Source organism: Lepidochelys kempii, chromosome 13 (genome assembly GCF_965140265.1).
Source record: "Lepidochelys kempii isolate rLepKem1 chromosome 13, rLepKem1.hap2, whole genome shotgun sequence".
NCBI lineage: Eukaryota > Metazoa > Chordata > Testudines > Cheloniidae > Lepidochelys > Lepidochelys kempii.
This window is the reverse complement of record NC_133268.1, coordinates 29,792,666-29,806,661: the sequence shown is the minus strand read 5'-3', so window position 1 is coordinate 29,806,661 and position 13,996 is coordinate 29,792,666. Positions and strand designations below refer to the sequence as shown.

At 42.2% G+C, this 13,996-nt stretch overlaps 1 protein-coding gene across 1 annotated transcript in view; it reads left to right on the top strand.

The window, feature by feature from the left end:
• The window catches only part of SAMHD1 (SAM and HD domain containing deoxynucleoside triphosphate triphosphohydrolase 1), a 65,199-nt gene that overhangs the window by 11,110 nt on the left and 40,093 nt on the right, over window positions 1-13,996 (top strand). The window contains exons 3-6 of the mRNA XM_073309943.1: window positions 9,966-10,038; window positions 11,144-11,304; window positions 12,553-12,668; window positions 13,453-13,523. Of these exons, the coding sequence (XP_073166044.1) occupies window positions 9,966-10,038; window positions 11,144-11,304; window positions 12,553-12,668; window positions 13,453-13,523 (421 nt within the window). The remainder of the gene's footprint in view (window positions 1-9,965; window positions 10,039-11,143; window positions 11,305-12,552; window positions 12,669-13,452; window positions 13,524-13,996) is intronic.

Sequence of the window (13,996 nt, the reverse complement as noted above, 5' to 3'; positions counted from 1 at the left end):
ACCTGTCAGCGGTGAATTCTTCCCTTCCCTGTATTTGCTGCGGTCTTGGGAAGCCCTACACTCTGTTCAGGGGTCTGAGTCAATCTCCCTTCTTGCTGTGTGTTCTGGAATTTGGGGGACCCTGCTTCTCTTGGGGTGTCCGAGCTCCTTCCCCTGCTCCTCCATAGGAGCTGGGATCTGTGGTGGGGGAACTAAAGGTAATGCACATTTAAAAACATGAATTCCAGAAAATGAATAGTTAGGATACATCTCACCCCTGTGTGGGGAAAGAGGGGCTTGCCAGAGTGCGGGGGAAGGACCCAGTTTGGAGGAGGTGCTGGCTGTGTGGACCTGAGACATGGCTGTGGAAGCCTGGCTGAACCAGGGGAAGGAGTCCCGGCTGGAGCTAGGTAGCAGGAATGAAGGGCCCAGCTTGAGCTACATAAGTAAGGAAGAGTGCGGCCCTCCAGTAAGCTGTTGCCTGTGATGTGTATAAAGCAGCATAGGGCAGGAGACAGCAAGGAGCAGCTTCTTACAAACTAATGGTTTGATGGGAAGGGGTGGGAGAGCTTAAATGTTGGAGTGGGGGGGCCTACATCACTGGTTCTCAACCCAGGGTATGTGCACCCCTGGGGGTACTCAGAGGTGTTCCAGGGGATACATCAACTCATCTAGAGATTTGCCTAATTTTACAACAGGCTACAGAAAAAGCACTAGCAAAGTCAGTACAAACTAAAATTTCATATAGACAGTGACTTGTTTATACTGCTCTGTACACTGAAATGTAAGTACAATATTTATATTCCAGTCAATTGATTTTATAATTATATGGCAAAAATAAGTAAGCAGTTTTTCAGTAATAGTGTTCTGTGACACTTTTGTATTTTACGTCTGATTTTGTAAGCAAGTTGTTTTTAAGTGAGGTGTAGCTTGGGGGTTTGCAAGACAAATCAGACTCCTGAAAGGGGCATAGTAGTCTGGTGAGAGATTTTTGCAGGAGTGGGTGGGCGAGACTCTGTGGCCTGCGTTGTACAGGAGGTCAGACTAGATGATCATCATGGTCCCTTCTGACCTTAATATCTATGAAACAGGAAAGGTTGAGAGCCACTGGCCTACGTGTTGTGGGGCAGAGGTGGAGAGTAAGAGAAACACCAGTTATCTCTCATGTGTAAAGTTAATGTGACAACTATTGTTAGGGCCCTACCAAATTCATGGCCGCGAAAAATGAGTCACTGACTGTGAAATGTGGTTCCTCGTGAAGTCTGGTGTGTTGTGTGCTTTTACCCTATACCATACAGATTTCATAGGGGAGACCTCAAACTGGGGGCCTTGACCCAAAAGGGAGTTTCAGAGGGGTGGCAATGTTATTTTAGGGGGGTTGCAGTGTTGCCACCCTTATTTCTGTGCTGCCTTCAGAGCTGGGTGGCTAGAGAGCAGCGGCTGTTGGCCGGGCACCCAGCTCTGAAGGCAGCGCTCCGCAAACAGCAGTGCAGAAGTAAGGGTGGCAATACCATACCAGGTCATCCTTACTTCTGTGCTTCCACTGGCAGTGGCTCTGCCTTCGGAGCTGGGCTCCCAGCCAGCAGCCGCTGCTCTCCGGCTGCCCACAGAAGGCAGTGCCGCAGCCAGCAGCAACGCAGAAGTAAGGTTAGCAGTACCGCAATCCCCCCCCCTTACAATAACCTTGTGACTCCCCCTCCCCCCAACTGCTTTTTGGATCAGGACCCCTACAATTACAACACCCTGGAATTTTAGATTTAATTAGCTGAAATAATGAAATTTACGATTTTTAAAATCCTATGATCATGAAATTGACCAATATGGATGTGAATTTGGTAGGGCCCTAACTATGTTATATGGACCATGGATTAGATTTCTCTCACCAGCCCTGTGAGAAACTACACTTTGGAAACATTTCAAAGTATGACCATTATCACCATTCCTCTGCATCAAAAGCATAGAGGAGTGGGGACGAGCACTGAGGAATCACATCACAACTGTGGCCTAGTCAGACTGGAACTATTCCTAGCTCTGTCACTGGCCAGCTGGGTGACCTTGGGCAAGCCATTTTGGCTCTGTGCCTCAGTTTCCCAGGTGTAAAATGAGGATAATGATGTAAAGTTATTTGAGATCTACTGATGGAAATCACTATATAAAAGCTAGGTCTTTTGATTATTGCCTGGCCACAGTAGCATATTGGCTGCAAACCTACATGAGGCCTACAACTGTCTAAATGACCATTAACTCCTTCCAACAAACATTTTTCTTTTTTTTTTTTTAAAAAAGAAAGCCCCTAGGAAATCAAATGGCAAAAAAATTGGTTAATGCAGAGGTAAGGTTATCTGGTGAAGACTTGTGCACTTCCAAAACATAAAATTCAGCAAAACTTAGACTTCTGAAAACCAGGAAATATAGTTAATGTGTAAACACTTGGGCAACCTTAATTCTAACCTCTTTGAGTGATGCTCCAAAACAGCCATCATACATGTACTTTCACTCTGTCTTTTCACTGTAATGGACAGGCATCAACTACTCTTGCCTTATGCTCAAACACTGAGCCTCTTTCCCCAACAGAATACCACACTTCTAAAATTTAATAGCTCCTTCGTACCGTTTTAGAACCCCTTCACTCGAGCAGTATCCTGGGCGCAAAACCGATACTTTCCCTCCCCTATCGCTAAATCCACAGACTGCTCTTCTATCCCACCTCGTGACTGACAATACCCATGGCAAGAAGACCCCAGTGCCCTGCTACTGATACAATCTACACAATTCTGTATTGAAAAGAAGCAGACTGAACCCCAAGGTACATATGGAACTCTTTCCTTTGGTAAGACAAATGAGAGGGACTCAGACCCAGATCTCATATCACAATCACAGTTCTTCCAAGCTGCTGCAACTAATTCCTCCACCATTCAGTACAGCTACACCAAACACGGTGAATGCAGTTGGAACGCATGCAGATAATTGCCAGTTCCAAGGGGTCAGATTAAAGTTGCTTGGGTATTTACCTTAACACTATTTCCTGGTTTTTCAGAAATCTGAGGTTTTGCTGACCTCCATATTCTGGAGCTATTACCAGGCAACCTTAACTCTGCATTAACAGTTTTTTTTCCAATTCAAATTGTACTGTATGTGTGATGTCGATTGGATTGTCCTCCACTGGGCACATCTGTTTGTATCTGCCATAGTATAGCTGTTCATCACGTACACAGGTAAAGTTTGAATGGCAATTATTTTTTCTTCGGTTCTGGATCCTTCTCTAGGTTAGAGGTTTTTCTCTTCGGCTTCACCCACCCTGACCTTAGCTTTGTTAAAAATGTATATTTTGAGATTGAATACTGACTCATTAGAAATAAAATGAATGTAGATTGCTGCGAGAATTGTCTCCTGTACTATGTCCTGTTGCTACTCCCGCTCTGGGATGTGTTCCCTGTGGGTAGGGGCAGAAGAACTTGTTTAGGCCATGTCAATAATGCAAACTTTGGTTGATGCAACTTTCAGTGGCACAAGCCCCCACAGTTAACATGTAGCTCAGGCACGTGCGTGCTTGGCCACTTACATCAGCACTTTGCATCAACAAGCACTCCTGGTAAGTATGCAAAGTGCAGTGCATCATGGATAGATATTCCAGTGTACTATGCACCACCTGTCGGTGCAGTGCCTTTTGAGAGATTGTCACAATATGTTGTGGAGTAGAAATGAGTCACTGTGGGAGCTAGGGGTCAAGTTCTCATCATGCAACTATCTAATACATAATGCCATCCCTATTCTCATAGCTTTCATTTTTTTAAAAAAATCCCACAAACCTGTGTGGTGCTTGTCACTTGTCTGTGGCAGAAACATGGAGCTCACACAGCTCTGCACTGTTGTCACGAACATTGCAAACACAAAATGCATGATCCTCTGATGTTTTCAGAACCACAGGAAGTACCCCAACAACAGACATGACAATTTCTTAAGCACATGTTGTTAAGGGCCACAGTGAAGAACAATTCCCATTGTTTGCATTCGCAGAGGAGCTACAAATGGTGGACCACCACTTTTGGGCCTGAGAAATGAGTACTGACTGGTGGATTGCATTGTAATGCATGTTTGGGATGACGAGTGGTGGTTGCAGAACTTTCAAATATGAAAGGTCATGTTGCTGAATCTGTGTACAGAACTTGCGCCAGCCCTCCAGTCCATGGCACCAGAATGAGAGCTGCATTGCCTGCTGAGAATCAAGTGGTATAATGCTGAATTGCCATAGGTCAATGGGAAATCATTTTGGTATCGGAAAATCCACAGTGGGGGCTGTTTCATGCAAGTGTATAGTGTACTAATCATCTGCTATGCAGGACTCTGACTCTCAGCAATATGCAGGACATCGTAGATAGATCTGCCGCTATGGGGCTTCTGTACTGTGATAGGGTGATAGATGGCGCACATATCTGTATTCAGTCCCCAGCCCGTCTTGCCACAAAGTCCATCAATAGGAAAAGGGCTGCTTTTCAATGGTTATGCAAGTGCTAATGGATCACTGGGGGAGCTTCACTGTTACCAGTGGGGGCTGGTCAAGGAAGATGAATGATGCTCGGGTTTTTAAGAACAGAGGACTGTTCAGAAAGCTGCAAGCAGAGACAGACAGGTTTTTCCTGCAAATGGTAATCTGCCAATGTTGAAATGCCGATCGTGATCTGGCTCATGAAGCCATACACTGGCCACCTCAACAGTACTAAGAAAGGATTTCGCTACCAGCTCAGCAGGTTCAGAATGAGTGTTTACTCACAATTAGATTTCAGTGAGAAAAATATCCCAATGGCTATAGCTGCTTGTGTCTTGCATAATATTTGAGAGGCAAAGGGTGAAAAGTTGCTCTCATGGTGGAGGTGGAGCGGCTGTTTGGGAAAAACTTCCAACACCAGTTGTGGAAAAGAATGTCTTTTAGACATCCACCACTGTTAAATTCAACATGCAGTTCAGACTCTGCACTGGTACCAGCATGGCCCCAAAGGGATCAGACATCTACTCTGACCAGGGAAGCACCACTGGTTCATCCTGCACTCTCTAGAGCAGTCTGAGACTTACATCTTCCCAGAAGACATCTTTGCTTTCCTTTGTCTTCAATCTCATTTCAAGTCTGACTTTAGAGAGAGACATTGTTACATCAGAAAAAGATATCACCTTGAGGACATGAGTCTACTCTCCTCTTCCATCTGCAAACCTGAGTACCCATCCATTGATACCAGTGGTTCAGCTGGTTGACCAAGAACCAACCTTCTCATATGGTAAATTGGAGGACTCAGATGAGACTTCAACCCTACATTGGGAACTGAGTCTGGACGGAAGCTTGAGGTTCTGTTCTCCACCCAGATATGATTCTCTAAGGGATGAGTGTTCCCAATGTCATGGGTTACACCCCAACCAGTTGACCCATTGGACTGGCATTACTGGGGTCCTGGGACCCTTACTCTTGGCACCCCGGTTCCATCTGTGCACCTTATCTACCCTCTCCTAGCCAACACCAACCACCTCTCTTGGACTGTGAGGAAGTGGAGCTGGATCCAGTGGTTAAGACAGATCTAGCAGCTATTTTATTGTCTTCCTTGAATGAGAGGGTCACCCCATCTTTGTCTCCACCTGACTATCACGGGTAATATGAGGCGCTCTTGCAAACAGTGATGTCCAAGCTCCTGATCCAGCTCGAAGAGGTTCAAGAATCTCAACTTGAACCGTTGTAGTTCATTGCAATCCTTGGGTTCTGGTCAACAAGGCTATTATAGACCCAGTTATGGGTAATACGGAACATTCCCGCCTCCTGCAGTCCCACCCCAAAAAAGGCTGAGAAGTGCTATTTTGATCCACCTGTAGGAGTAGAGTTTTTGTTCACACCCAACACCTAACTCGGTGGTGGTGCAAGCAGCTACTGAGAGATGCAGGCTGCAACACCCCAAACAGCACCTTTGGACAAGGTGCTAAATGCCTCGACCTCATAGGGAGAAAAGTTTTCTCCATGACAAGCTCCAATTCAGAATTGCTAACCACTAGATCCTATTCACATAATTGGTGAAATAGTATTTTGCTACGTTGTTGGACTTCAAAGACCCATTCTCTCAGGAGAATAGAGCCCAATTCCGGAACTTAACTGATAAGGGTAGAATAATTTAATAAGAAGACAAAGATCCCAAGCGTTATTCTGGATAACTGTGAAAAAACTTTTGGGAAACTGGCAGATCACTACATCTCTGCTGTCACTTTAGATTTACGAACTTTGACTCACCCTTTAATGTATTTTACCTGCTTTAATCTCTCAATAACTCATTACTTTTCTTAGCTAATAAATATTTAGTTAGTTTTTACTAGAGAATTGGCTGCCAGCATTGTCTTTGGTTTGAGATCAAGAGTACCAAATGATCTGGGGTAAGTGACCCTTTGGGATTGGGAGTAACCTAATGTAATGTGATTTTTGGTTTTAATAACCATTTATCACAAAGTTCAATTTGTCTGGGTGGCAAGATAGGCTGGGGGGTCTAAGGGGACTGTCTGTGACTCCATGATAAGACTGGTACAGTGATCCAGGAGTTCACATTTGTTACTGGCATGGTGAAATCTAATGATAGAATATACCAGCTGTTTGGGATGTCTCCCCTTGTTTTCTGACAGTGTGCCCTGAGATAGGCACTCACAGTTGTGAGCCACTCCAGGCAACGTGACAGTGCATATGAACTGTTGAGGTTCTCTTGGGCTCCCAGCCCATCTCTAAGGGCTCATTCAGCTGCCCTGGACTGGATTTATAAGAATCTGACAGGCTTAGAACTGATGCCAGGATCAGAAGCTCTCATGGAATGGGCGGGTACTATACCCATCTCAGTTCTGTTGATTTTGAAATTCATGGATCTGAAGACTTCTTTGCTACATAGCCTCTGTAGGAGATATGGTGTCACAAGTTCCATCTGATGCTCCAATAAGGACCGCCTATAGTCTACAATCTCTCTAACCCTTGAATGCAAAGACAACAGGATACCTGGAATCCTTCAGAGAATTAAAAGGGTGCATTGCAGAGAAGATACAAAGTCTGTATGTCCTATTTCAGATTTAGAGCTTGATATGACAGGCTATGAGAACCACTTTGATATTCCTTGAATCAGACATCATTAACATGCTGATGGATCTGTGCCTCTGATCTCTCATAGGAGGAAATTTTGTTAGCATATTATTGGACTCTGGGTTACCCACCTTCAGTTATAATTAGTTTGTGGTTCTAAGCCAGGAAGGAGACTTTCCGGGTTTAATTCTGGCTCCACTATGAAAGACAAAGTGTCTGGGGTTGGTAGTGTCTTTGGTAGGCCCTTTTATGTGTAGTAGAAACACAGAGCGGCACTCATCCTTCGCTTTATTAAGCCTTCCTTGGAACCAAGGACCACATGAGTTCAGTGGAGCATTTGGCCCAGCATCTCATAAGGTCTCGGTACACATACTTCTGATTTCTCTCATCTTGGTAGGAACAGTTGCTCCTAATGATTGAGACAGCATCATCTACACTTAATGGTGTATGAGGTTTGCTTCCTGGCCTCAATGTGAATGAGATTTGCTACCTATCATATAATCTGGACAGTGAGGTTCATTGTATTTGGCTCTGGGTTCTAGAGATGGAACCGTTTCTAATTTTCAGAGGTGTAGGAGTCCCCTTCTGTGCCTTAGTCATGTATGTCTCTTTACACATACCTGTGGAGTCAAAGCGGCCTCTCTCAATAAAACTAAACTGTACCTTACCCCTTGGTCTTTCTATGGCAGCAGGTGTTCCATTAAATTCCTAGCTGTCATAATTATTCTCTGAATGGTTGGGTGTCTCTTCGTGTGTAGACATGAACCTCAATAGAGTGTCCACATGGTTCTTCCCTAATAATTTGCATAAATGGCTACTTTCCTACTATTTAGAAGACGTGAGGCCTCTTTGGTCTCGGTCCCTTCTCCTGGGGTTGGGTAGTAATTTTTGTTCTCGGAAGTGGGTCGCAGTGCAATGAAGTTTGAGAACCTCTGCTCTAGTCAGTTGTATCCAGGAAATTTCCTGTTCATACAGTTCAGTGTCATCATTGGATGTCTCCAATATCTCATCTACCAAGGAAAGATGATGTATTGATAGCATATTTGAAGAGAGTTTTTCACTCAATAGTATAAGTGCAAGGGATCCATTTTATATTCTCTTGTTCTACAAGTGGGGTAAATATCCTTGGGAAAAGGTTTGAGGCACTCTGCTTGTGTATGGTTCTGATCTAAAGACGAGCAAGTTGTAACATCAATATTGCACTCCTTTCCTACACCAAGAGCAGGAACTTGTTACGAGGTTTTTTGAATATTGGTCCAACTGGTACCAAGTTGATGTCATTTGCTATGATTTGAGATGGGCAATTCTGTCATCAGTATCATGGTGTTTGCTATTAATATCTATAAAGTCTTGCTTTCCAAACAGCTGGGTCTACTGCCTGTGAGATAAGGCAGGAGTCTTCACCCAGGTTCATTGTTTCTCTGGTCAACTCCTTGACTCTAGATTGCTTGGTTTCTTGATTGTTATGCTGAAGTCTAACAGAAAAACAAGAGTTTGTGATCAGTCAAACCTGCTGTGTCTTGAAAGAGATCTCTCACCTGGGCAGTGGACCTGTTAAAGTCCTCGGCTGTTGTTTTAGACTGTTTAAATGAAGATGCCATTCTTGATAGTTACTGAGATAGCTTAGCCATTAGGCATGTATCTCCTTCAAGTTGCATTTTTACTGAACAAGTGGTCCTGCTCACATCTCTGTCCCAACAGTCTAAAGTGTCTGAGATTTCCATATCTTTTAGACCTCTAGAATGTCTGTCTGTTCCTGGGCCTCCTTTACGTTCAGGAAGAACAGGTATCATACTTTTTTGCATATTCAGAGCTTCTCTACAGGTTTCCCCCATCACTTGGAGAAATGGAGCTTAACCGAGGAGCCAGTCCATCAAGGTCCAAAGGTTGTCCATTTATCACACTATGTCAATCACAGTTACTATGACCTGACAGGGTTTTATATTCCTGGAATTGTCAGTCCTCATCTAGGACAAAGGCAACATTCATGTCATGTTGTCTTCATCACATCCTGTTGTATGACTGATACTGCAGATATGTGTGTGTTTTGGCAAAAATTTTCCTTCATTAAGATTTCTTTTGGGAGAGCAAGATCAGTCACTTCTATTCACTCTTGACCTGGCATCCAGAGCTGATTTTTCTTTGATAGTTTTGCTGTGCTTTTTATCTAAAACTCTTCAGCCCACCTTCCTGTGGGTTGTACTACTTGTTAAATTCACACAAGTGGGAATATACACAGGCCACTTGGAGACATGAAGGTTGCATACTCTGTAAACACAGTTTTTTGAGATGAGCCTCTGCCTTTTCACAGTCCCTGCCCACCTTCCCTACTTCTTCAGAATTCCCGAATTAGTGGAAGGAACTGGCTGGTGGTTGGGGCCACTCCCCCTGTTGTACACTCAGAACCTTTCAGTATGTGAGGGAGCAGGAGGGGGTGAGTGGGCCCCCGATGGTGACTGCTTTTGAGAAGGTTCTGGAAGCTCATGGCATTGGCACCGTGATCCCAGAAGTGAATGTGAAGAGGCTCATCTCGAAGAACTCTGTTTATAGGTAAGTAACCTTCATTTTCCTTGCGTTTATGGTTTTGAGTTGTAGAACAAGTGGCTTTAGCAACCTTCACTGTTTGCAAACAATTTTTTTATGGGTATACATGTGATTTTTTTTTCCCCTTGCCTATCTTAACCTCAGTGAGGTGCTAGGTTTTATAAATGAATGTTTTTAAAACTGTTTAAATTCCTTTCCTGAAAGCCATAATAGAAGTGTATATTGCTATTTCGTATTACTACAGCAAATGAGGTAAAAAAACATGAATTTATAGAAACAGCTTCATAAATGGTTAAATTAGTGTTATTTTGCTTTTCACTTTATAATAATTTTCAGATCTTCTTGATATTTCCAGGCCCTTGGACTTGAGAGTGAAATTGCTTGTTTGCCTGCAAAAATTAGAAAAAAATCATGGTGATATAATGAAGGTAAGTATAATGTCATGTTGATCTGGAATCAGGATCCTAACTCTCAGGATTTTATTCCTACTTTGAAAATGAGACTCGGGTTTTTTTCCCCCTCCCTCCAGTGTCATGTAAGTAACTCTTTTAAGTGTATTTACATAAAGAATCTAAGGTAAATGTGGTGTTGGAATAATGATATTTAAGTGATATAAAAGTAGGAAAAGGAAGATAAAAATAGCAGCTCTGCCTAACGTTTCTGGGCATGTTTCTGTAGTTGCAATGGGGTTGTGCAGCTCTGTCCTTTCCAGTAGGTGAAATAGCTTCTTGCATCTGCAGGTCCCCATTTAATATTATCATAGAAGGCACATCTAGAGAAAGAGCATTAATATTGAAAAGGTGGTTGTACAGAGCTATTGAAATTAGATAGTAATAATTTTTGTTGCCTCAGTCTGCTTTACTTAAATATTCATAGTTAAGTCTTTACTGTGTGCTTTGGCAGAATGAATGCCCAGATGTATAAAGTATTTAAATTTGTATCTTTTGTAGTTCATTATCCAAATTTTTTCTAAAATGTATAATTTTACTTAAAGGTGACCTACAAGAAACTTAACAAGTTGGAGTTGCCTTTTTTTGTTGCTTTGTGTTGTAGAAAGGAAGCCTGGATAATTTTTCCCTGCTTATTGTCCTTCCTAACCCTCTGAACTCTGTGTTTCTAAAAGCGAGCAATGCCAAGTCTGCTCTTTCCTGGCGTTGCTGGTGGACTCTTGTCTCAGAAATGTATTGTGGGCTCTTACTTTAATTGACGCAGTAGGTACATTGACTCTACAATAAATACATCCTTTTTCCCATGTGTTAGGAATTCGAGTTAAATAGGAGTCAACAAGGTTGTAAGCTGGCTGGCTGGAAATCCCTTATGCTCTCAGTTATTTAGCTGTAACTCTTTTAATGTCATAACTTCACTATTCTCCAGTACTATGGCATTTTCCAGGATAGACAAGAACTGAATTTTAAAGTTTAAAAAAAAAATTGACAACTTTTCAAACTTCCTTTATCATAGAAAGTCAAGCCTTTTCCCTTTTGTAGGTCATATTTTTAAACCTTAGTTTCAATGGTGTTTGAAATTTTCCAGGTTTTTAATGATCCTATTCATGGCCATATTGAAATACATCCTCTCCTCGTTCGAATCATTGACACACCTCAGTTTCAACGCCTGCGATATATAAAACAGCTGGGAGGCACTTACTATGTTTTCCCAGGAGCATCGCACAACCGCTTTGAACATTCCTTGGGGTAAGGCAATATTCTCATGCATACAAATCTTCTCCTCCATTTTGATTTCTCTGCCAAGGTTATCTTCCTTTCCACCAGTCTGGAGTGTCTGTAGGGCTGGGCTGGTGTATTGTGTCTAGTTGAAACTTAAAACTAGCATTTTAGACAATGAGGATACCACTGTCTGAATTGTTACTTAAGGTTTGTTTCCAGAGGTGGGCAACAAAAATTACAAAAGGCTTTGAGAAACTTCTGTCTGAGAGTGAAAAGATGGTGGTACTTCTCAGTTTAGAGATGAGAGGATTTGATAGTGGTAATAATTAATAGTGTAGAGAAGGTAAATCATGCATTAATCCTTCCCTTTTTTCATAACAAGAATAAGGGGTCATTCAATGAGATTGAATGACAAATGTAAAGTTGATAAAAAGAAATATTCTTATATAATGTATAATTAACCTATGAAACCCATTGCCGCAATATATAATTAGGGCCAAGAGGCCAGAAGAATTAAAAAATGGTTAGGTATTCTTGTGGATAATGAGAACATCTACAGTTGCATAAAATAGGATTCAAAATAAGGGATATAAACTCGTGCTCCAGGGCGTAAGCCAATCAATAACTGATTATGTTAGGAAGGAACTTCCATAATCAGGTTATTGCCTAGTTGTCCACAGTGATTTTTTTTTTTTTTTTTGCATCCTCTGAGACATCTGGTTACGGGCCACCGTCATGGTGCTGCATTGGATGGACTAGTGTAGACCATTCCAATGTCTCTGGAGGTTGGAGAAGTTGAAGGAAATAAGGACAGATCCAAGCTTGTGCAGGGATGTGGAAAATGAGGATAAGGACTTTGACTATGTGATAGGTGAAGGAAGTCATTGAAAGGGTTTGTGTTGGAGTTACAAGAGGAAGATGACTTTGGTAGAGGCAATTTTGACTGACTAGAGTGGGAAGAGGGGAGAATACTGTAATCAAAGTGTATTCTTATGAGGTTGGGATGGAATTCTTGAGGAGAGGACTCCTTGGATGTGAAATCTGTTGCTTGTTTCCTTCAAATATATACTTTTTCCCGATGGTGTAGGTTTTAAAAAAGGAAGTAGCTAGCTTCCATAACTGGACTGAAGTTTAGGTTTTGAGCATCTGTTGCTGCTCTCTACTGCACTAGAGCTATGGTTTGCAATAGCCAAGGCAGAATTGAATTGGCAATTTCTCTTGTTTGTTTACTAAACCTCAAATTATTAACTTTCTCATATTTTCTGCCTGGAACAGGGTAGGCTATCTGGCAGGATGTCTGGTCCAGGCATTACACGAAAGACAGCCAGAGTTGGAAATAAACCAGCGAGATATTCTCTGTGTTCAGATTGCTGGACTTTGTCACGATTTGGGTAAGCAGCTCTTTAGAACAGTTGTTTGGTAGCTTAAAAGGTTGCTGGATGTGACGGAATGCACCCATGTATTCACCCCCCTACATGCTATTGTAATAATCTTCGTACAAGGTATGTGGGTATGATTTAAAAACTCATAATTTGCTTCTCAGTATTGTCCTGATAAAATGTGTGGCAATGCGGTATGTAAAGTTATAAGATTCACCTGTATGATGTTATTAAGACATGTTCCAAACCCCACATCCCTCCCCAAGCAGAAGTTGGCAAATAGGTCTGTCCTAAACAAAGGAATGTGTGCTTGCCTTAATTTGCATTTAAGCAGTAAACAGAGACTCCAAGTAGGAAGGGAAAACAAAGAAAGCTTAAACAGGTGAAAAAAAAGAGCAGGGAACATCATTCCACATCAACATTTTGTCTCTTGGTTCTCAGCTGGAAATGTTTTTCAAGAGTTAGTAGCCAGAACACTGCAGTTTTCCTGACACTTCTTGGAAAGTGTGCTAGGATCTTCGATTTCCACTTGGACAGAAGGGAGAGAGGATGAAGATGGACAGAAGGACCTTTAGTTTAATCTTCTCTCTGAAGAACAGTCCCTGTAAAGTTGCTGTGTCCATTTTTACTCCAATGTCTGCGTTGGTATAGTGTACTTACTGCATTTGAATCTTCTTCTCCCATTCTGTGAAGAGCAGTACAATGAAATGAGAGAATACAAATTCACACAGTTCCTACTTATGTTTTTGCTGACAAACATGTTTCAAATTAAGCCTGTACCCTCTTTATTTTTAAGGTCATGGACCATTTTCACACATGTTTGATGGAAGATTTATTCCACTTGCTCGCCCAGGGCTGAAATGGAAGGTAAGTATTTTACACCGGGAACAATATGCAAGCGAAATATGCCACTTAAATATTTTTTTAAAGGAAAAGGTAATTTACCTTTAAATATATGGGTAGCCAATACTGCCTGCTTTTGTGAGCAGACAGTGGTGTTCTAATCTGAGTGACAAGCATATTTACCATGATTAAATGTCAAAAAAGGTTTCTCTCTTCCAATCATGGTGATACCCTTGTTCTTTTTATTCTGTCTCATAATATCCAAGCTACGGAGGAGCAGAGGGAATTTTCCTTTTCTTTGCACATACTCCTGGCCATTCTTTCTTCTTGTGAGCCTGGGGCAAGAGGGACTGAGAGGAACATTGGGGGTAGACATTTGTCACCAGCTGTCTCCCTGAGCTGTGTGTAGGAAAGCTCAGAGACCCTGCTGTTCATGCACATACACCCTGACTCTTGCACAACAGGGGATGAGGAAAGTAAAATAAAACAAATCGTGA